The sequence below is a fragment of the Anolis carolinensis genome, unplaced genomic scaffold (genome assembly GCF_035594765.1).
Source record: "Anolis carolinensis isolate JA03-04 unplaced genomic scaffold, rAnoCar3.1.pri scaffold_7, whole genome shotgun sequence".
Lineage (NCBI taxonomy): Eukaryota > Metazoa > Chordata > Lepidosauria > Squamata > Dactyloidae > Anolis > Anolis carolinensis.
This window is the reverse complement of record NW_026943818.1, coordinates 632,234-656,197: the sequence shown is the minus strand read 5'-3', so window position 1 is coordinate 656,197 and position 23,964 is coordinate 632,234. Positions and strand designations below refer to the sequence as shown.

Below are 23,964 nucleotides of genomic sequence, written 5' to 3'. Positions count from 1 at the left end.
TTCCGCTCTAGCCGCTTCTCCTTTCCCAACATCCGGCCAATAGCCACTTCCGGGGAAGGAAAGGGAAGGCAGAGGCACCGGAAGTGGCGCCTGAGGAGAAGCGGGAGGCGGAGGAGGCGGAGGAGGCGGAGGAGGCCGGCGCCCTGGTCCCTCCCCGGAGCGGAGGTGAGGAGGCCCCGGGCTCGCGTCGGGTTGGAGGCTGAGAGAGCGCGCCTCCTCCCGCGCGGGGTTCCCCTCAGAAAGGGCTCCCCAAGGGGATTCTGGGAGTTGTAGTTCGAGGCCTCCAAAGGACAGGCCTGAGGGAGGGCCTAGCGCGGCTGAGGGAGCCTCAGGGGAGGAGTGAGTGTGGACTCAGTTCAGTGTGCAATGAATACCGCTGTGTGGAAAGCGGCCTTCGTGGAGCCTTCCTCCGCCATGTAGAATCTAGACCAGGCATGGGACAACTCATCATCATAATAAAAATAATATATTTATTATTATTATCTTTACATATTTGTTATAATTATCATTTATTATTATCATCATCATTCTATACTTATTATATATTTTATTCTTATGATCATACATTTATTATCATATATGTATTATTATCCTTATTATCATTCTACATTTATTATTGTTATCATTTATTATTATCATTCTATATTTATTATATATTTTATTCTTATTATCTTTATATATTTATTATATATGTCTAATTCTATATTTATTATTATCATTATTAACATATATTTATTATTATCATTTATTATTATCATCATCACATATTTGTTATAATTATCATTTATTATTATTACCATTCTATATTTATTATATATTTTATTTTTATGATCATACATTTATTATCATATATGTATTATTATCATTATTATCATTCTACATTTATTATTGTTATCATTTATTATTGTTATCATTCTATATTTATTATATGTCTTATTCTATATTTATTATTATCATTATTAACATATATTTATTATTATCATTTATTATTATCATCATCACATATTTGTTATAATTATCATTTATTATTATTACCATTCTATATTTATTATATATTTTATTCTTATGATCATACATTTATTATCATATATGTATTATCGTTATTATCATTCTACATTTATTATTGTTATCATTTATTATCATCATTCTATAGTTATTATATATTTTATTCTTATTATCATACATTTATTATATGTCTTATTATATATTATTATTATTATCATTCTACATTTATTATTATCATTTATTATTATCATCATTCTATATTTATTATATATGTTATTCTTATTATCATTATATATTTATTAAATATTTTGTTCTTATTATCATACATTTATTATATGTCTTATTATATATTTACTATTATCATTATTAACATTTTATATTTATTATTATTATCATTATATATTTGTTATAATTATCATTTATTACCATCATCATTCTATATTTATTATATATTTTATTCTTATTATCATTATACATTTATTATATATGTCTTATATATTTATTATTATCATTATTAACATTATATCATTTATTATCATCATCATTCTATATTTATTATATATTTTATATTTAGAGCACCTCTTCCGGCAGCGGCATGGCCCAGCCCCAGCCTTCCTTTGGAGGCTTTTTCTTGTAGTAAAATAATGTCATTGCACTATTTACAACAGGCCTGGGCCTACTTGGGCCATCCAGGTGTTTTGGACTCCAACTCCCAGAATTCCTAACAGCCTCAGGCCCTTTCCTTTTCCCCGTCAGCCGCTTAACCCTTGATCCTTTGAGTCGCCCTCTTCCCATGCTTAGAGTCAACATCTCCCTTCAATTGCGGTGCCCAAAATGGGACACAGTGTGATTCCAGGTGTGGTCTGACCAAGACAGAATAGATCAGAAGCTTCTTGTATGCCAGCAGCAGAGCGAATGAGCTTCAGCAATAATAATAGTAATAATAATAATAACAACTTTATTTTTATACCCCGCCTCTATCTCCCCAAAGGGGACTCAGGGTGGCTTACATGGGGCCAAGCCCGAATAAAAACAATAGCAATATAGAACACAACAATAGACAAAAGACATGCACAATTATAAAAATTTAAACATTAGCCAATAAAAACAAATGACAAGAACTGATAAAAACATGGATTAAAACACAGAGGTTGTAAAAGTAGACTGGGTAAGGTGCACCATATAAATATTGTAAACACGAGGTGACTGATAAAGTGCTGCAAATTCTTGGAAGTGCAAATTGGGATGGGAATAGACCCTGTGTCTATATCAAGTTCACAAAAGTAAAAAGTGCAGGAATACAGGAATAGAGTCAAGCTTTAAAAGACTTTACTGAAAGAGCTACATTTCTATGTAGGAAAGCCATGGTTTTGTTTTTATTGTGTGTATTGTATTGTTTTTATCATGTTGGAAACCGCCCTGAGTCCCTTGAGGAGATAGGGACATGAATCAAGGTGCACACGAAGGTGTTAGTGGATGAATTTAACTATACATGCATTTAAAATTTTATAATTCATGGTTTAATAGAGCCTAATCAGAGTTTTAATTGATGTGGCACTGTTTTATTGTTTATTGATATGTCGTTGTTTTATTGAATGTATTTTGGGCAATGTAATTTGCCGACTGTTGTAAGCCACCCAGAGTCCCTCCAGGTGAGAAGGGCGGGGTAAAAATGATGTAAAGAAATAATAAATAAAATAGGGCGGTATATAAATAGTTTTATTATTATTTTTATTGTATGACACAGCAAACAAGATAGACATGCTGGATTTCATATCATATCACTTCCCAAGTGTCTAGGACTCTGTGATGTATTTTCGGATGATGCGTGCAGATCCCAGTAGGGTGGCCTTTTGCAGTTGGCAGATCGTAACTTTGTCAATGTCTATTGTTTCCAAATGCCGGCTGAGATCTTTTGGCACGGCACCCAGTGTGCCCATCACCACCGGGACCACCTGCACTGGTTTCTGCCAGAGTCTTTGAAGTTCAATCTTGAGGTCCTAAGAGCGGCTGAGTTTTTCCTGTTGTTTTTCGTCACCTGGGATGGCAACATCAATGATCCAAATCTTTTTCTTTTCCACAACTGTGATGTCTGGTGTGTTGTGTTCCAGAACTTTGTCAGTCTGGATTCGGAAGTCCCACAGTATCTTGGCGTGCTCATTTTCCAATACTTTTACAGGTTTGTGATCCCACCAGTTCTTTGCTGCTGGGAGGTGGGACTTGAGGCATAAGTTCCAATGAATCATTTGGGCCACATGGTTGTGCCTCTGTTTGTAGTCTGTCTGTGCGATTTTCTTACAGCAGCTGAGGAGATGATCCATGCTTTCGTCGGTTTCCTTGCACAGTCTGCATTTTGGGTCATCAGCTGATTTTTCGATCTTGGCCTGAATTGCCTTTGTTTTGATGGCTTGCTCCTGGGCTGCAAGGATCAGGCCTTCTGTCTCCTTCTTCAGGGTCCCATTCGTGAGCCAGAGCCAGGTCTTCTATTATTATTATTATTATTATTATTATTATTATTATTATTATTATTAATGGCCTTTGTCCTGATGGCTTGCTCCTGGGCTGGAAGGATCAGGCCTTCTGTCTCCTTCTTCAGGGTCCCATTCGTGAGCCAGAGCCAGGTCTTCTCCTTATCAGCTTTTCCTTCAATTTTGTCAAGGAACTTTCCATGCAATGTTTTGTTGTGCCAGCTGTCAGCTCTAGTTTGTAGTGCAGTTTTCTTGTACTGGTTTTTTGTCTGCTGTGCTTTGAGGAGTTTCTGATTTTTGACTTCAATCAGAGCAGGTTCTTCACTTTGCTTGACATATTCTACCAGGGCATGTTCTTCTTCTTTGACTGTTTGTTTTACTTGTAAGAGTCCTCTGCCCCCTGATCTTCTAGGCAGATAGAGCCAGTCAACATCACTGCGGGGGTGCAGTGAATGATGAATGGTCATTAGTTTTCTTGTTTTTCTGTCCAAATTGTCCAGTTATTATTATTAGTATTATTATTAGTATTATTATTAGTATTATTATTAGTATTATTGTATGACACAGCAAACAAGATAGACATTATTATTATTATTATTACTCCCTCTGTCATGGCTTTCCCTTCAGGTTTGCCAACATGACCGAGACAGCGGATAGCCTCCACTTCCAGTTTGACAACTACGGCGACGCCATGCTGCAGAAGATGGACAAGCTGCGGGAGGAGAACAAGTTCTGCGACGTCACGGTCCGCATCGACGACCTCGAGGTGCCCGGCCACAAGATCGTCTTTGCCGCCGGCTCCCCGTTCTTGAGAGACCAGTTCCTGCTGAACGACTCCCGGGAGGTGAAGATCTCCATCCTGCAGAGCGCCGAGGTCGGGAGGCAGCTGCTCCTCTCCTGCTACAGCGGCGTCCTGGAGTTCCCGGAGATGGAGCTGGTCAACTACCTGACGGCGGCCAGCTTCCTCCAGATGAGCCACATCGTGAAGCGCTGCACGCAGGCGCTGTGGAAGTTCATCAAGCCGAAGCAGCAGCCGCTGGAGAGCAAAGAGGAGAGCGCGCGGCCGACGAAGACGGCCGGGGTGGAGGAAGAGGACGACGATGAAGAAGACTCCTTGCAGGCGGATTCACCCTGCATCCAGCCCTCCGAGGACAGCATGGACATGGAGGACAGCGACATCCAGATTGTGAAGGTGGAGTCCATCGGGGAGGCCTCGGAGGTCCGGAGCAAGAAGGACCAGAGCCCGTTTGTTTCCTCGGAGCAGCAGCAGAGCTCCCTGCATTCGTCGGAGCCGCAGCACTCGCTCATCAACTCCACGGTGGAGAACCGGGTCGGGGAGGTGGAGCGGGGCCAGCTCCACAACTACGCGCTCTCCTACGCCGGGGGCGAGAACCTCCTGGCGGCCTCCAAGGACATGTTTGGCCCCAACGCCCGGGGGCTGGACAAGGGCCTGCAGTGGCACCACCAGTGCCCCAAGTGCACCCGGGTCTTCCGGCACCTGGAGAACTACGCCAACCACCTGAAGATGCACAAGCTCTTCATGTGCCTCCTGTGCGGCAAGACCTTCACGCAGAAGGGCAACCTGCACCGGCACATGCGGGTCCACGCCGGCATCAAGCCCTTCCAGTGCAAGATCTGCGGGAAGACCTTCTCGCAGAAGTGCTCCCTGCAGGACCACCTCAACCTCCACAGCGGGGACAAGCCCCACCGCTGCAACTACTGCGACATGGTCTTCGCCCACAAGCCCGTCCTGCGCAAGCACCTCAAGCAGCTCCACGGCAAGAACAGCTTCGACAACGCCAACGAGCGCAGCGTCCAGGACGTGGCCCCGGATTTCGACTCCTTCAGCTGCTGCAGCTCCGGGACGGACTCCAAAGGCGGACCACCGCCCGGCGACGGCGGGCAGGCCCTGGCGCAAGCGGTGCTGAGCTTGCGGAGCGAGAACATGAATTGAAAGCGGGCTCCGGAGGGGAGCTTCTGCCTCTCTCCTTGCGCAGGACTTTGGGCATTGAACACAGGATGAGAAAACGTGGTTGGACCCACAAAGGTTGCCTCCGGTTCTGCATTCCTCTTTCCAATAACATCCACCACAGATGAGTTTTTAAGCTAATTTTTCAAAAATAATTACAACAACAACAACCCTGGACTTTGTGAAAGAAAAGAGGGAAGAAGCAGCACTGGATCACTGTAAGCTCTTGATATTTGATAAGACTCTTATGCAACGTTTACCTTTGTACGGTTTGTTTAAAACATCGGGAACTACCCGTCTTGTTCTTAAGCAATTTTTATAGACCCCCAGGACTTCCTTCCATCCCTGGAGGTTTCCATGGTTTGAGGAGCTTTTAAATAAGCCCCCCACTCAAAATATATATATATATTCCAGCTTATTTAATCTTGTTTTAAAAGAAAACAGTCATTTCTCAAAATGAGTTGAGTTCAAAATGATATAGGTTGTTGTTGTAGGGTGCATTTACTCCTCCCAACCTAGCAGTTTGAAAACATGCCAGTGCGAGTAGATCAATAGGTACTGCTCTGGCGGGAAGGTAACGGCGCTCCATGCAGTCATGCCTATGGCCACATGACCTTGGAGGTGTCTACGGACAACGCCGGCTCTTCGGCTTAGAAATAGAGATGAGCACCAACCCCCAGAGTCGGTCACGACTGGACTTAACGTCACGGGAAACCTTTACCTTACCTAGGGTGCGTTTTGAGCAGTCTCTACAGACACTGGATTTTTCCCAGCGCATAAATCTTACTCCCAGTTGCCCACCCCTGTTTTCAAGTGGGAGCAAAACCCAAATTTTCTTAACTCCTTAAGTCCCTTTCCTAATGAAGACAGGTGAAAACCGCTGGGAAAGGTTGGCCTTTGTGTTGCCGAAGGCTGTCGTGGCCGGAATCACTGGGTTGCTGTGAGTTTTCCGGGCTGTCTGGCTATGTTCCAGTGACCACATATGTGGCAGGCATCCTCAGAAGTTGGGAGTTCTGTTGGAAACTTGGCAAGTGGGGTTTATATATCTCCGAACGCTTGTCTGTTTGAGGCAAGTGTGAATGTTGCCATTGGTCACCTTGATTTGTATTGAATGGCCCTGCAGCTGCAAAGTCAATCAGTGAGGGTATCTGCATAGAGGTCTGCTGAAATTGAGGCAAGTGGAGTGTATATATCCCTGTGGAATAATATCCAGGGTGGGGAAAAAAACTCTTTGTCTGTTTGAGGCAAGTCTGAACGTTGCAATTGACCTCCTTGATTAACAATGAATAGAATTGCACCTTCAAAGCCTGGCTGCTTCTTGCCTGGAGGAATCCTTTGTTGGGAGGTGTTAGCAGGCCCTGATGGTTTCCAACAAACCTCACAACCTCTGAGGATGCCTGCCACAGATGTGGGCGAAACGTGAGAAGAGAATGCTTCTGGAACACCTTAGTATTGAATAGCCCTGCATCTTCAAGGCCTGGCTGCTTTCTGCCAGGGGGATCCTTTGTTGGGAGGTGTTAGCAGGCCCTGATTGTTTCCTGCCTGTTTCCAACCTCTGAGGATGCCTGCCACAGATGTGGGCGAAACGTGAGAAGGGAATGCTTCTGGAACACCTTAGTATTGAATAGCCTTGCATCTTCAAGGCCTGGCTGCTTTCTGCCAGGGGAATCCTTTGTTGGGAGGTATTAGCAGGCCCTGATTGATTCCAACATACCTCACAACCTCTGAGGATGCCTGCCACAGATGTGGGTGAAACGTGAGAAGGGAATGCTTCTGGAACACCTTAGTATTGAATAGCCTTGCATCTTCAAGGCCTGGCTCCTTTCTGCCAGGGAAATTCTTTGTTGGGAGGTGTTAGCAGGCCCTGATTGCTTTCTTCAATGTGGGTGAAACATCAGGAGAGAATGCTTCTGGAACATAGTCTGGCAAACTCACCGCAACCCAAGGTTGTTCTTGTTTGGCCTCAGATGAGTTGCCTTTCCTTTTTTCCTCTGGAACCTTTGGCCCTTCCGATTTGTCTGACTTCAACTCCCAGTATCCTTGCCTTTTCGTGGCTGGGGCTGCTGGGAACCGGACCCCAATGACGTGGAAGGCTAGGGATTCAGGGATGGCGCTCTTGACTCTTCTCAGGCTCCTTTTTGCCCACACAGACCTGTGGAAACGATGTGCTTAGGCTAGAACGGTTGTCGTCGGTCGGTGGCACGTCTCCATTGTCTTGTGTCTTTGTCCTTCCGCTCCTTCCTCCGTTTCCACCCGTGTCTGCCCTTCCCAATTGTCCCTCTCGCCACGTCCTCTCCGTGTTACGTTTCCGTGTGCGTGTGTGTCTGGTGCTTAGAATCTGTCGTCGGCACTCGAGGAAGTAGTTAGAAGCGATATTAGAGACGTAGGGGTAGAAGAAGGCGTTGGTGGAGAGAAATTCTGGAGCAGCCAATGAACGATTAAACCTTTTATTGTCTAATTGTGGTGTGTCATCAGTATGCCGCTTCTGCTTTCCTCCCCAACATACGTATACATGTGTGGACTCAAGGAAATGGCATGTGTGTGTGTGTGTGTATATATATTCATACATATACACACAGACTCAAGACAATGACATATACATATACATGTATATATGTATACATATATATAAATTGCATATATGTTTCTGTATATATTGTGTAAGACCGGTCCACCTGGGGGAGAAGAGCGTTATATAAGTTAAATAAATAAATAGCTATATGTATTCATACATATACACACATAGATTCAAAGCAATGACATATATATGCACACATATATGTATACATATATAGAGAGACTCAAGGCAATGACATATATACATTCATATGTATATATACAAAGGCTCATGGAAATGGTATATTTTCATGTCTGTGTGTATGTATGTGTATATATACACACACACATAGAGAAATATATACATGGCAATGACATACATATATAGGGAGATTCAAGGCAATGGCATGTATGTGTGTATATATATATATAATATTTATATATACATACACAAGGCAATGACATACATATATAGGGAGATTCAAGGCAATGGCATGTATGTGTGTGTGTATATATATAATATTTATATATACACACACAAGGCAATGACATACATATGTATACATATACGACTCATGGCAATGACGTGTGTATATATATACATATATGCTCAATGCAATGACATATACTTACGTATACATATAGAGAAACTGAAGGGAATGACATGTATCAGTGTGTGCATGTATGTCATTGCCATGAGTCTCTCTCTATATGTATACATATGTATTTGTCATTGCCTTGTATGTGTGTGTGTATATATATACACACACACATACATGTCATTGCCTTGAATCTCCCTATAGATGTATGTCATTGCCATGTATATATTTATGTGTCTATATATGTGTGTGTATATATATATATATATATATATAGGCACAAATGCTCAAGGCAATGGCATATACATATGTACGTATAGGGAGAAACAAGGCAATGACATTAGTAATATTACATTTAATCAATTATTATCAATATTATATGTATATACAATATATAGGCACACATATGCTCAATACATATACATATGTATAGGGAGAGACTCAAGGCAATGACATTAGTATTACATTTAAAAATATATAATTAGTATTATATTGTATTCTTAGTATAATATTGTATTACATGATATTAATATATGTATATACAATATATTATATGTATATACAATATATAGGCACACATGCTCAAGGCAATGACATATACATATGTACGTATAGGGAGAGACTCAAGGCAATGACATTGTTAGTAATATTACATTTAATATATAATTTATATTGTATTAGTATAATATTGTATTACATTATAATATCAATATTATATGTATATACAATATATTATATGTATATACATATATACGTATAGGGAGAGAGTCAAGGCAATGACATTAGTAATATTACATTTAAAATATATAATTAGTACATATTGTATTATTAGTATAATATCAGTATTATATGTATATACAATATATTATATGTATATACAATATATAGCTACACATATATGCTCAAGGCAATGACATATACATGTATAGGGAGAGACTCAAGGCAATGACATATTAGTAATATATTTAATATATATATAATTATTATATTGTATTATTATTAGTATAATATTGTATTACATTATATTATTATCAATATATGTATATACAATATATTATATGTACAGTACATATATACATATAGGGAGAGACTCAAGGCAATGACATATTAGTAATATTACATTTAAAATATATAATTAGTATTATATTGTATTATTAATATAATATTGTATTACATTATAATATCAATATTATATGTGTATACAATATATGTATATACAATATATGTATATACAATATATAGGCACACATATATGCTCAAGGCAATGACATATACATGTATAGGGAGAGACTCAAGGCAATGACATATTAGTAATATATTTAATATATATATAATTATTATATTGTATTATTATTAGTATAATATTGTATTACATTATATTATTATCAATATATGTATATACAATATATTATATGTACAGTACATATATACATATAGGGAGAGACTCAAGGCAATGACATATTAGTAATATTACATTTAAAATATATAATTAGTATTATATTGTATTATTAATATAATATTGTATTACATTATAATATTATCAATATTATATGTGTATACAATATATGTATATACAATATATGTATATACAATATATAGGCACACATATATGCTCAAGGCAATGACATATACATGTATATGGAGAGACAAGGCAATGACATATTAGTAATATATTTAAAATATATATAATTAGTATTATATTGTATTATTAGTAGTATAATATTGTATTACATTATATTATTATCAATATATGTATATACAATATATTATATGTACAGTACATGTATACATATAGGGAGAGACTCAAGGCAATGACATATTAGTAATATTACATTTAAAATATATAATTAGTATTATATTGTATTATTAGTATAATATTGTATTACATTATAATATTATCAATATTATATGTATATACAATATATGTATATACAATATATAGGCACACATATATGCCCAAGGCAATGACATATACATGTATAGGGAGAGACTCAAGGCAATGACATATTAGTAATATATTTAAAATATATATAATTAGTATTATATTGTATTATTAGTAGTATAATATTGTATTACATTATATTATCAATATATGTATATACAATATATTATATGTACAGTACATATATACATATAGGGAGAGACTCAAGGCAATGACATATTAGTAATATTACATTTAAAATATATATAATTAGTATTATATTGTATTATTAGTATAATATTGTATTACATTATAATATTATCAATATTATATGTATATACAATATATGTATATACAATATATAGGCACACATATATGCCCAAGGCAATGACATATACATGTATAGGGAGAGACTCAAGGCAATGACATATTAGTAATATATTTAAAATATATATAATTAGTATTATATTGTATTATTAGTAGTATAATATTGTATTACATTATATTATCAATATATGTATATACAATATATTATATGTACAGTACATGTATACATATAGGGAGAGACTCAAGGCAATGACATATTAGTAATATTACATTTAAAATATATAATTAGTATTATATTGTATTATTAGTATAATATTGTATTACATTATAATATTATCAATATTATATGTATATACAATATATGTATATACAATATATAGGCACACATATATGCCCAAGGCAATGACATATACATGTATAGGGAGAGACTCAAGGCAATGACATATTAGTAATATATTTAAAATATATATAATTAGTATTATATTGTATTATTAGTAGTATAATATTGTATTACATTATATTATCAATATATGTATATACAATATATTATATGTACAGTACATATATACATATAGGGAGAGACTCAAGGCAATGACATATTAGTAATATTACATTTAAAATATATATAATTAGTATTATATTGTATTATTAATATAATATTGTATTACATTATAATATTATCAATATTATATGTGTATACAATATATGTATATACAATATATGTATATACAATATATAGGCACACATATATGCTCAAGGCAATGACATATACATGTATATGGAGAGACTCAAGGCAATGACATATTAGTAATATTACATTTAATATATATATAATTAGTATTATATTGTATTATTAGTAGTATAATATTGTATTACATTATATTATTATCAATATATGTATATACAATATATTATATGTACAGTACATATATACATATAGGGAGAGACTCAAGGCAATGACATATTAGTAATATTACATTTAAAATATATATAATTAGTATTATATTGTATTATTAGTAGTATAATATTGTATTACATTATATTATTATCAATATATGTATATACAATATATTATATGTACAGTACATATATACATATAGGGAGAGACTCAAGGCAATGACATATTAGTAATATATTTAAAATATATATAATTAGTATTATATTGTATTATTAGTAGTATAATATTGTATTACATTATATTATCAATATATGTATATACAATATATTATATGTACAGTACATATATACATATAGGGAGAGACTCAAGGCAATGACATATTAGTAATATTACATTTAAAATATATATAATTAGTATTATATTGTATTATTAATATAATATTGTATTACATTATAATATTATCAATATTATATGTGTATACAATATATGTATATACAATATATGTATATACAATATATAGGCACACATATATGCTCAAGGCAATGACATATACATGTATATGGAGAGACTCAAGGCAATGACATATTAGTAATATTACATTTAAAATATATATAATTAGTATTGTATTATTAGTAGTATAATATTGTATTACATTATATTATCATCAATATATGTATATACAATATATTATATGTACAGTACATATATACATATAGGGAGAGACTCAAGGCAATGACATATTAGTAATATTACATTTAAAATATATATAATTAGTATTGTATTATTAGTAGTATAATATTGTATTACATTATATTATCATCAATATATGTATATACAATATATTATATGTACAGTACATATATACATATAGGGAGAGACTCAAGGCAATGACATATTAGTAATATTACATTTAAAATATATATAATTAGTATTGTATTATTAGTAGTATAATATTGTATTACATTATATTATTATCAATATTATATGTATATACAATATATTATATGTATAGGCAATGACATATATGCACACATACATGCATACATACATGTACTCAAAGCCCTGGCATGATGCCCCAAAGCCATGCCATCCAAAGGCAAATATCTGAATGAGGCAGCAACAGTTCATTCTCCTCGCCTCGCTTCCTGATTGGTCGGCAGCGCCAGCGGCCCTGGCCAATGGGGAGCCGGTTCCTGTGTGCGCTCGGATTGTTTTCCGGGTGAGGAACAAGGCGTGCAAAAAGGGTTCCGGGGGGGAGTGTTTGGTGCTTTTCCTTCCTCCCTCCTCCGAGGAGACCGGCTCCCAGTCCAGCGACGAGGGAAGCGGGAGAGGTAAGGAAAATGGGAACGCTTTTATTCCTAGGGTCTTCCCCCCCCCCCCATATCTGGGAATATTTGGGTGTTCAAGGCTAGTCAGTGCCCTTGCACCACAAAAGGCTCCTACAGAGATCTGGGCCAAAACTGGCACTAAAATAATTGGGGGGGGGGGGGGGGGGGGGGGTTGAACCCAGGGGAAAAAAGCAAAAACTCTTTGTCTGTTTGAAGGGTGTGTGAATGTTGCCATTGGCACCTTGATTAGCATCGAATAGCCTTGCAGCTTCAAAGCCTGGCTGCTTCCTGTCTCGGGGGGGGGGGGAGAATCCTTTGTTTGGACTGTGGTAGCTGGCCCTGATTGTTTCCTTGTATAGATACAGTTGTCCTATTGCTAACTAATATCCAGAATAGAACATAGGAAATAAACTGATTATAACCATTACAGGCGCAAGAGTAATGCACAGATGAAGACTGTTTACAACATTACATAATAATAATAATAATAATAATAATAATAATAATAATAATAATAATAATAACAACAACTTTCTTTTTATACCCCGCCCCATCTCCCCAAAGGGACTCGGGGCGGCTTACATGGGGCCATGCCCAGACATAACAATATAATAATAATAATAATAATAATAATAATAATAATAATAATAACTTTCTTTTTATACCCCGCCCCATCTCCCCGAAGGGACTCGGGGCGGCTTACATGGGGCCAGGCCCAGACATAACAATATAATAATAATAATAATAATAACTTTCTTTTTATACCCCGCCCCATCTCCCCGAAGGGACTCGGGGCGGCTTACATGGGGCCATGCCCAGACATAACAATATAATAATAATAATAATAATAACTTTCTTTTTATACCCCGCCCCATCTCCCCGAAGGGACTCGGGGCGGCTTACATGGGGCCATGCCCAGACATAACAATATAATAATAATAATAATAATAATAATAATAATAATAATAATAATAATAACTTTCTTTTTATACCCCGCCCCATCTCCCCGAAGGGACTCGGGGCGGCTTACATGGGGCCATGCCCAGACATAACAATATAATAATAATAATAATAATAATAATAATAATAATAATAATAATAATAACTTTCTTTTTATACCCCGCCCCATCTCCCCGAAGGGACTCGGGGCGGCTTACATGGGGCCATGCCCAGACATAACAATATAATAATAATAATAATAATAACTTTCTTTTTATACCCCGCCCCATCTCCCCGAAGGGACTCGGGGCGGCTTACATGGGGCCATGCCCAGACATAACAATATAATAATAATAATAATAATAATAATAATAATAATAATAACTTTCTTTTTATACCCCGCCCCATCTCCCCGAAGGAACTCGAGGCAGCTTACATGGGGTCTTGCCCGACACAACAGTATAATAACAACAGCAAGACAATAAAACAAATATCCCAACAATAAAACATCAGCATCAATAAAACAGTCATAACAATTTCAATTTATTTTCATGCTTGTATGTTTTTTCAGTAACAGATAAGTATATTCAGTGACTGAGCACAACACTTTGAATTTCAGTATTGTCCCACATAGATAAAAAGTCTTAGGAATGCATGGCCAATGAAATAAACAACTGATAATTTCTTCTGAAAATTGTGGTTCACACTTCAAATAAATTCCACATTGTGCCATGCAAGTTAATGTCTCGGAGATGCGTATAAAGGAATGTAAAACATAAAGGAGTGAAGAACAACAAGGATTCCCGGGTTCTTCACTCCTTTATGTTTTACATTCCTTTATACGCATCTCCGAGACATTAACTTGCATGGCACAATGTGGAATTTATCTGAAGTGTGAACCACAATTTTCAGAAGAAATTATTTATTTTATTTATTTATTTTTCAAACTTATATGCCGCCACTCCCCTAGGGCTCGGGGCGGCTTACAAGAACCGTCTAAAATCAACCATTTATAAACATCTTAAAAACATCTTTCAAACATCTTTAAAAAAATCTTTAAAAAATCCTAAAAGCACTTTTTAACAGTTGTTTATTTCAAATGTGTTTTATTATTATTAATATTATTAGACTCAAAATGCCTTCAAATGTGTTCTATTATTATTATTGTTATTATTATTATTATTATTATTAGACTCAAAGCGCCTTGACATGTGTTATATTATTATTATTTGAAACATATCAAGATGAGTCCACAGCATTATTATTATTCAACTAAAAATTACCGTGTATACCTAGGGTTGTGTACCACGTTCAAGTCTATGCCTACGATCTTTGGGGATAGGGAAAAGGCAGAACTGCTTAATGCCTTCTTTGCCTCGGTCTTCTCACAAAAAGAAAGCCATCTTCAACCTCAGCAACATGGAATGGACGAAGGATTGGGGGAAATCCAACCCCAAATAGGGAAACAAGTTGTCCAGGAACACCTGGCCACTCTAAACGAATTCAAGTCCCCAGGGCCAGATCAGCTACATCCAAGAGTATTGAAGGAACTAGCGGAAGTTATTTCAGAACCACTGGCAATCATCTTCGAGAGTTCTTGGAGAACGGGAGAAGTCCCAGCAGATTGGAGGAGGGCGAATGTGGTCCCTATCTTCAAGAAGGGAAAAAAGAACGACCCAAACAATTACCGTCCGGTCAGCCTCACATCAATACCAGGCAAGATTCTGGAAAAGATCATTAAGGAAGTGGTCTGCAAACACTTAGAAACAAATGCGGTCATTGCTAATAGTCAACACGGATTTACCAAAAACAAGTCATGCCAGACTAATCTGATCTCTTTTTTCGATAGAGTTACGAGTTGGGTCGATACAGGGAATGCCGTGGATGTAGCATATCTAGATTTCAGTAAGGCCTTCGACAAAGTCCCCCACGACCTTCTGGCAAACAAACTAGTAAAATGTGGGCTAGACAAAACTACGGTTAGGTGGATCTGTCATTGGCTAAGTGAACGAACCCAAAGGGTGCTCACCAATGCGTCGTCTTCATCTTGGAAAGAAGTCACGAGTGGAGTGCCGCAGGGCTCCGTCCTGGGCCCGGTTCTGTTCAACATCTTTATTAACGACTTAGACGAAGGGTTAGAAGGCACGATCATCAAGTTTGCAGACGACACAAAACTGGGAGGGATAGCTAACACTCCAGAAGACAGGAGCAGAATTCAAAATGATCTTGACAGACTAGAGAGATGGGCCAAAACTAACAAAATGAAGTTCAACAAGGACAAATGCAAGATACTTCACTTCGGCAGAAAAAATGGAAATCAAAGATACAGAATGGGGGACGCCTGGCTTGACAGCAGTGTGTGTGAAAAAGACCTTGGAGTCCTCGTGGACAACAAGTTAAACATGAGCCTACAATGTGATGCGGCAGCTAAAAAAGCCAATGGGATTCTGTCCTGCATCAATAGGGGAATAACGTCTAGATCCAGGGAAGTCCTGCTCCCCCTCTTTCTATTCTGCCTTGGTCAGACCACACCTGGAATACTGTGTCCAGTTTTGGGCACCGCAGATGAAGGGAGATGTTGACAAGCTGGAAAGCGTCCAGAGGAGGGCAACTAAAATGATTAAGGGTCTGGAGAACAAGCCCTATGAGGAGAGGCTTAAAGAGCTGGGCATGTTTAGCCTGCAGAAGAGAAGGCTGAGAGGAGACATGAGAGCCATGTACAAATATGTGAAGGGAAGTCATAGGGAGGAGGGAGCAAGCTTATTTTCTGCTGCCCTGCAGACTAGGACACGGAACAATGGCTTCAAACTACAGGAAAGGAGATTCCACCTGAACATCAGGAAGAACTTCCTCACTGTGAGAAGGGCTGTTCACCAGTGGAACTCTCTCCCCCGGGCCGTGGTGGAGGCTCCTTCTTTGGAGGCTTTTAAGCAGAGGCTGGATGGCCATCTGTCGGGGGTGCTTTGAATGCGATTTCCTGCTTCTTAGCGGGGGGTTGGACTAGATGGCCCTTGAGGTCTCTTCCAACTCTACTATTCTATGATTCTATGATTCTATGATTCTAAAGTCTTGTGCTCGTGATATGCTGGATTTCGTATCACAAAATCACAAGTCGAACACTTCCCAAGTGTCTAGGACTGTGTGATATATTTTCGGATGATGTGCCCAGATCCCATTATTATTATTATTATTATTATTATTATTATTATTATTATTATTATATCCCGCCTCTATCTCCCCGGAGGGACTCGGGGCGGCTTACATTGGAACACACCCAACCCGACAAAAAATTTTTGTGTAATCTATCTGTGATGCCGTCCATTCTTGTTCCAATATAATAATAATAATAATAATAATAATAATAATATGTGCTCCCATTCCTTCTGTAACCCATCTGTGACATTATTATTATTATTATTATTATTATTATTATTATTATATTGGAATAAGGAAGGGCGGCATCACAGATGGGTTTAAACACAGATGTTCAAATTTTTATAATTGTGCATGTCTCTTGTCTATTGTTATATAATAATAATAATAAAACTTTATATATATACCGCCCTATCTCCCGGATGGGCCTCAGGGCGGTTTCCAGTCATAAAAACAACATAAACATTATTATTATTATTATTATTATTATTATTATTATTATTATATCCCGCCTCTATCTCCCCGGAGGGACTCGGGGCGGCTTACATTGGAACACACCCAACCCGACAAAAAATTTTTGTGTAATCTATCTGTGATGCCGTCCATTCTTGTTCCAATATTATAATAATAATAATAATAATAATAATAATAATAATAATATGTGCTCCCATTCCTTCTGTAACCCATCTGTGACATTATTATTATTATTATTATTATTATTATTATTATTATTATTATTATTATTATTATATTGGAATAAGGAAGGGCGGCATCACAGATGGGTTTAAACACAGATGTTCAAATTTTTATAATTGTGCATGTCTCTTGTCTATTGTTATATAATAATAATAATAATAAAACTTTATATATATACCGCCCTATCTCCCGGATGGGCCTCAGGGCGGTTTCCAGTCATAAAAACAACATAAACATTATTATTATTATTATTATTATTATTATTATTATTATTATTATTATTATTATATCCCGCCTCTATCTCCCTGGAGGGACTCGGGGCGGCTTACATTGGAACACACCCAACCCGACAAAAAAAATTTGTGTAATCTATCTGTGATGCCGTCCATTCTTGTTCCAATATAATAATAATAATAATAATAATAATAATAATAATAATAATAATAATATGTGCTCCCATTCCTTCTGTAACCCATCTGTGACATTATTATTATTATTATTATTATTATTATTATTATTATTATTATTATTATATTGGAATAAGGAAGGGCGGCATCACAGATGGGTTTAAACACAGATGTTCAAATTTTTATAATTGTGCATGTCTCTTGTCTATTGTTATATAATAATAATAATAAAACTTTATATATATACCGCCCTATCTCCCGGATGGGCCTCAGGGCGGTTTCCAGTCATAAAAACAACATAAACATTACATAACAACGTAATAACTCATTATTAAACAAAGTAAAATAATACAATTATAACAATAAATCACACTTACATGACCAGATCAAGGGGACGGGAACCATAAACACAATATATTAAAATGTATCATTTTAGGCTAGGGAAATCTTGTGCAATATATTCAGGCCCAGAAATCGGCGGTATTCCAGTGTAATTACTCAAAATTTTTGTGTTTTATATTGTTATTGTTTTAATTCGGGCTTGGCCCCATGTAAGCCGCCCTGAGTCCCCTTTGGGGAGATAGAGGCGGGGTATAAAAAATAAAATTTATTATTATTATTATTATTATTATTATTATTATTATATTGGAATAAAGAAGGGCGGCATCACAGATGGGTTTAAACACAGATGTTTAAATTTTTATAATTGTGCATGTCTCTTGTCTATTGTTGTGTTTTATATTGTTATTGTTTTAATTCAGGCTTGACCCCATGTAAGCCACCCTGAGTCCCATTTGGGGAGATAGAGGCAGGGTATAAAAATAAAGTTATTATTATTATTATATCCTGCCTCTATCTCCCCGGAGGGACTTGGGGCAGCTTACACTGGAATACACCCAACCCGACAAAAGATTGTTTGTGTAACCCATCTGTGATGCTGCCCTTCCTTGTTCCAATATAATAATAATAATAATAATAATAATAATAATAATAATAATAATAATATGTGCTCTCATTCCTTCTGTAACCCATCTGTGACATTATTATTATTATTATTATTATTATTATTATTATTATTATTATTGTATGACACAGCAAACAAGATAGATATGCTGGATTTCGTATCACAAAATCACACATATCTATCTTGTTTGCTGCGTCATACAATAAATAATAATTTTTATAATTGTGCATGTCTCTTGTCTATTGTTGTGTTTTATATTGTTATTGCTTTATTTCGGGCTTGGCCCCATGTAAGCCGCCCTGAGTCCCCTTTGGGGAGATAGAGGCGGGGTATAAAAATAAAGTTATTATTATTATTATTATTATATCTCGCCTCTATCTCCCCAGAGGGACTTGGGGCGGCTTACGTGGGCAACACACCCAACCCGACAACAATTCATTTTCCCGCCCTTTTATATACAGTATATAGATTTGTATTATGTTGCTTATATTTTGTCCTTATGTTGTTTGGGCCTCTGCCCCATGTACGCCGCCCCGAGTCCCCGTGGGAAGATAATAATAATAATAATAATAATAATAATAATAATAATAATAATAATAATAATAATAATAATTTTATTCTTATATCCCGCCCCATCTCCCTGGAGGGACTCGGGGCGGCTTACATGGAGCCATGCCCAGACACGACAGCACAAATCAGATAAAACATTAAACCGAGCAGTAAAACTTCAACATGATTAAAAACGGTCATAAAAGTCAATATACACAATAATATTAAAATCCCGATTTGGGTCAAAAGATCCAGGCCAAGGTGCAGAGCAATATCAAGTTATCAGGGGGGATAATTATACAGCAGGTGTAATACTTAAAGTGCTGAATGAATCCTAAAGATAAATAAAGTTTTATTATTATTATTATTATTATTATTATTATTATTATTATTTCCACCCCGCCCTTGCAGGGCCTGGACCATGGCGGCCGACTCGGACGTGCTCCACTTCCGTTTCGAGCATCAGGGCGAGGCGGTGCTGCGGAAGATGGACCTCCTGCGGCAGCAGAACCTCTTCTGCGACGTCTCCATCTACATCAACGACACGGAGTTCCCCGGGCACAAGGTGATCTTTGCGGCCTGCTCCACCTTCATGCGCGACCAGTTCCTGCTCAGCCAGTCGCAGCAGGTGCGCATCACCATCCTGCAGAGCGCCGAGGTCGGGCGCAAGCTGCTGCTCTCCTGCTACACGGGCGCGCTGGAGGTCAAGCGCAAGGAGCTGCTCAAGTACCTGACGGCCGCCAGCTACCTGCAGATGGTCCACATCGTGGAGAAGTGCTCCGAGGCGCTCTCCAAGTACCTGGAGATGGACGCCGGCCTGGACGGTGACCGGTGCCACTCTTCGGACATGGACGGAACCGCGGACGGAGACTGCGAGGTCATCGAGATCCCCGAAGACAGCCCCGTCCACGTCAAGCGGGAAAAAGGCCCGGAGATCCCGCCCGTCGAGGACGAGGAGGAGATCTGCGTCTTCCAAATGGGACCCGACGTGGACGACGACGACGACAACAGCGAGCGCTTTGCGCAGCCGTCCACCTCCTCGGAAGCGAGTCTCTATTTCCCGGAGACGCAGCACTCGCTGATCAACTCGACGGTGGAGAGCCGGATGTCGGCGCCCTTCCCGGGCTTCGGGGCGGAGGCCCCCGTGGCGGGAGCGGGGCCCCCGGGGGAGGCGGGCCCCTCGGCGTGGCGGCACCAGTGCCCCAAGTGCCCGCGCGGGTTCCTCCACCTGGAGAACTACCTGCGGCACCTGAAGATGCACAAGCTGTTCCTGTGCCTGCAGTGCGGGAAGACCTTCACGCAGAAGAAGAACCTCAACCGGCACATCCGGGGCCACATGGGCATCCGGCCCTTCCAGTGCGCGGTCTGCCTCAAGACCTTCACGGCCAAGAGCACCCTCCAGGACCACCTCAACATCCACAGCGGGGACCGGCCCTACAAGTGCCACCTCTGCGACATGGACTTCAAGCACAAGTCCGCCCTCAAGAAGCACCTCACCTCCGTCCACGCCAAGGCACCCCCCGGCATGGGCGGCATGGGGGGCCTTGGTGGCATCGGCATGGGCGGCAGCATTGGCGGCGTCACCCAGGTCCGGATAGACTACGACTAGCAGGCCCTTCCTTTGCACCCTTCCCTGCGAGATCCTCGTCAATACGAGTCCCACGAACTGTATCCAAGAGGGGTGTCCACACTGTATATTCATCCCCTTTTCATCCCGCTTTAAGCAGCACGACTCCCTCCAATAGGAATTATCGTTTGATGGAATATTTGCAATTTTCTGCTTTAATGGACCGACATATACATTAGTAACACCAAGGCAGAGGGTGCTGTGTTTTGTATCGTTGGCTAGATTTGTTTACACATACATATATATACATATACATACACATATACACACAGATATACAGACAGACAGATAGACATACATACATAGGCATACATAAACATTATATAAATATATTTACAAACACACAGATATACATACAGACAGATAGACATACATACACACACATATAGACATACATACATAAACATACGTAAACATTATATAAATATATTTACATGCACACAGATATACATACAGACAGATATACATACATACACATAGACATACATACATAGGCATACATAAACATTATATAAATATATTTACACATACATACACATATAGACATACAGACAGATAGACATACATACATAGACATACATAAACATTATATAAATATATTTACACATAAATATATATACATACACATATACACACAGATATACAGACAGATATACATACATACACATATAGACATACATACATAGACATACATAAACATAAATATATTTACACATACACAAATATACATATACATACACATATAGTAAGTAAGTAAAAGATTTTTTGTATACCACCTTCTCTTCCAAGAGGGACTCAGGGCAGTTTCCCATACAAAATCAGCATAAAAACATTGTACAATAAAACACTGAAACACTATAAAGCGCTATAAGAGTACAAAAAAAAGCATAACAATTGGCTAAAATAATCACATAAACAGAAACAATATAGTCACTCAAAAATATATGAATCACAGAGAGAAAAAAATCCACTAGGATGGAGATAGGATAGGATATACACACAGATATACATATAGACAGATATACATACATACATACTCATATAGACATACATAGACATACATAAACATATAAATATATTTACACATACATATCTATACATACACATACACAGATATACATACACAAATACATATACATACACATATACACAGACATACATACAGACATACATAAAGATTATATAAATATATTTACACATACATACACATATAGACATACATACATAGAAACAAATAAACATATAAATATATTTACACATACATATCTATACATACACAGATATACATACACAAATACATATACATACACATATACACACAGACATACATATACAGATATACATACATACATACTCATATAGACATACATACATAGACATACATAAACATATATATTTACACATATACATATATTTACATACACAGATACGCATACACATATACACAGATATGCATGCAGCCCGGAAAACTCACAGCAACCCAGCGTTATGGCCACGGAAGCCTTCGACAACACATAGACTGGGTCTTGGCTCGCTGCTTTAGAATGCTGGGATTTGTAGTTTCCCGGGGCACCACTGAAACGGACCTCGCGAAACTACAGCTCCCATGATCCCCAAGAGTGTACATGGATCCCACATCGTGTTGTGACGTTTTGCCGCGAATTTTTGTTCCAAAATGTGCTGTGTCTTCCCCAAGAATATTTATATATAAGTGATATATATGTGCCTGCGCTTTCTGTATATGGGTCCTAGAGTGGGATGGCCATCTGTCGGGAGGGCTTGGATTGTGCCTTCCTTCCTGGAAGAAGAAATGGGTCAAACTAGATGTCCCCTTGGGGTCCCTTTGAACTCTAGGATGCTATGGTTCTATATTATTATTATTATTATTAATTTGAGCAGAGTCTGGATGTGCGTCTGTCGGGAGGGCTTAGATTGTGTCTTCGTGGGTTGAACCGGGTGGCCTCTTGGGGTCCCTGCTGTTTTGTTTTGCCTGGTTTCTTGCTCGTGACAATAAATTTCGCCCACCTTTAATGGCTTATCTATCTGTGCAATTTCCTAATTGAGTCTATCATGCAAATGAGCCCTGGGGAGGCCCCGCCCACCTTCAGTGTGCTATGTAAATAAACCCCACGGAGGCCCCGCCCACCCTCAGTGTGCTCTGCATACGGTCAAAGCCTGGTATGTAAATGAACCCCAGGAAGGCCCCGCCCACCCTCTGTGCTCTATAATATTAGGACCTGGTATGCAAATAAGCCCCAGAGAGGCCCCGCCCACCCTTAGTGTGCTCTATAATATTAGGGCCTGCTATGCAAATCAGTCCCAAAGATACCCCGCCCACTCTCAAAGTGCTCTGTAATAGTAGAGCCTGCTATGCAAATAAGCCTAAAGAAGGCCCCGCCCATCCGGAATGTGCTCTGAATAAGATCAGGGCCTGCTATGCAAATAAGTCCCAGGGAGGCCCCGCCCACGCTCCGTGTGTTCCGGGTACGATCCGGGCCTGCTATGCAAATGAGCCCCAGGGAGGCCCCGCCCACTGTAAAGAGAGAGAGGGGGAATAG

At 38.3% G+C, this 23,964-nt stretch overlaps 2 protein-coding genes across 3 annotated transcripts; both read left to right on the top strand.

Moving 5' to 3' along the window:
* The first annotated feature begins 30 nt into the window (after positions 1–30).
* Positions 31–7,900, top strand: zbtb26 (zinc finger and BTB domain containing 26). Its single transcript, XM_062959997.1, has 2 exons — positions 31–165; positions 4,101–7,900. The coding sequence occupies exon 2, from the start codon at positions 4,111–4,113 to the stop codon at positions 5,425–5,427; it is 1,317 nt and encodes a 438-aa protein (XP_062816067.1). The 5' UTR covers positions 31–165; positions 4,101–4,110; the 3' UTR covers positions 5,428–7,900.
* zbtb6 (zinc finger and BTB domain containing 6) lies at positions 5,521–23,444 on the top strand. 2 transcript variants are annotated; one of them, XM_062959999.1, is made up of 2 exons: positions 5,521–5,660; positions 20,191–23,444. In XM_062959999.1, the coding sequence occupies exon 2, from the start codon at positions 20,201–20,203 to the stop codon at positions 21,386–21,388; it is 1,188 nt and encodes a 395-aa protein (XP_062816069.1). In that variant the 5' UTR covers positions 5,521–5,660; positions 20,191–20,200; the 3' UTR covers positions 21,389–23,444. The 2 variants fall into 2 exon arrangements, with proteins under 2 accessions (XP_062816069.1, XP_062816068.1); XM_062959998.1 differs by lacking the exon at positions 5,521–5,660 and adding an exon at positions 12,696–13,074.
* Positions 23,445–23,964: the final 520 nt, after the last annotated feature.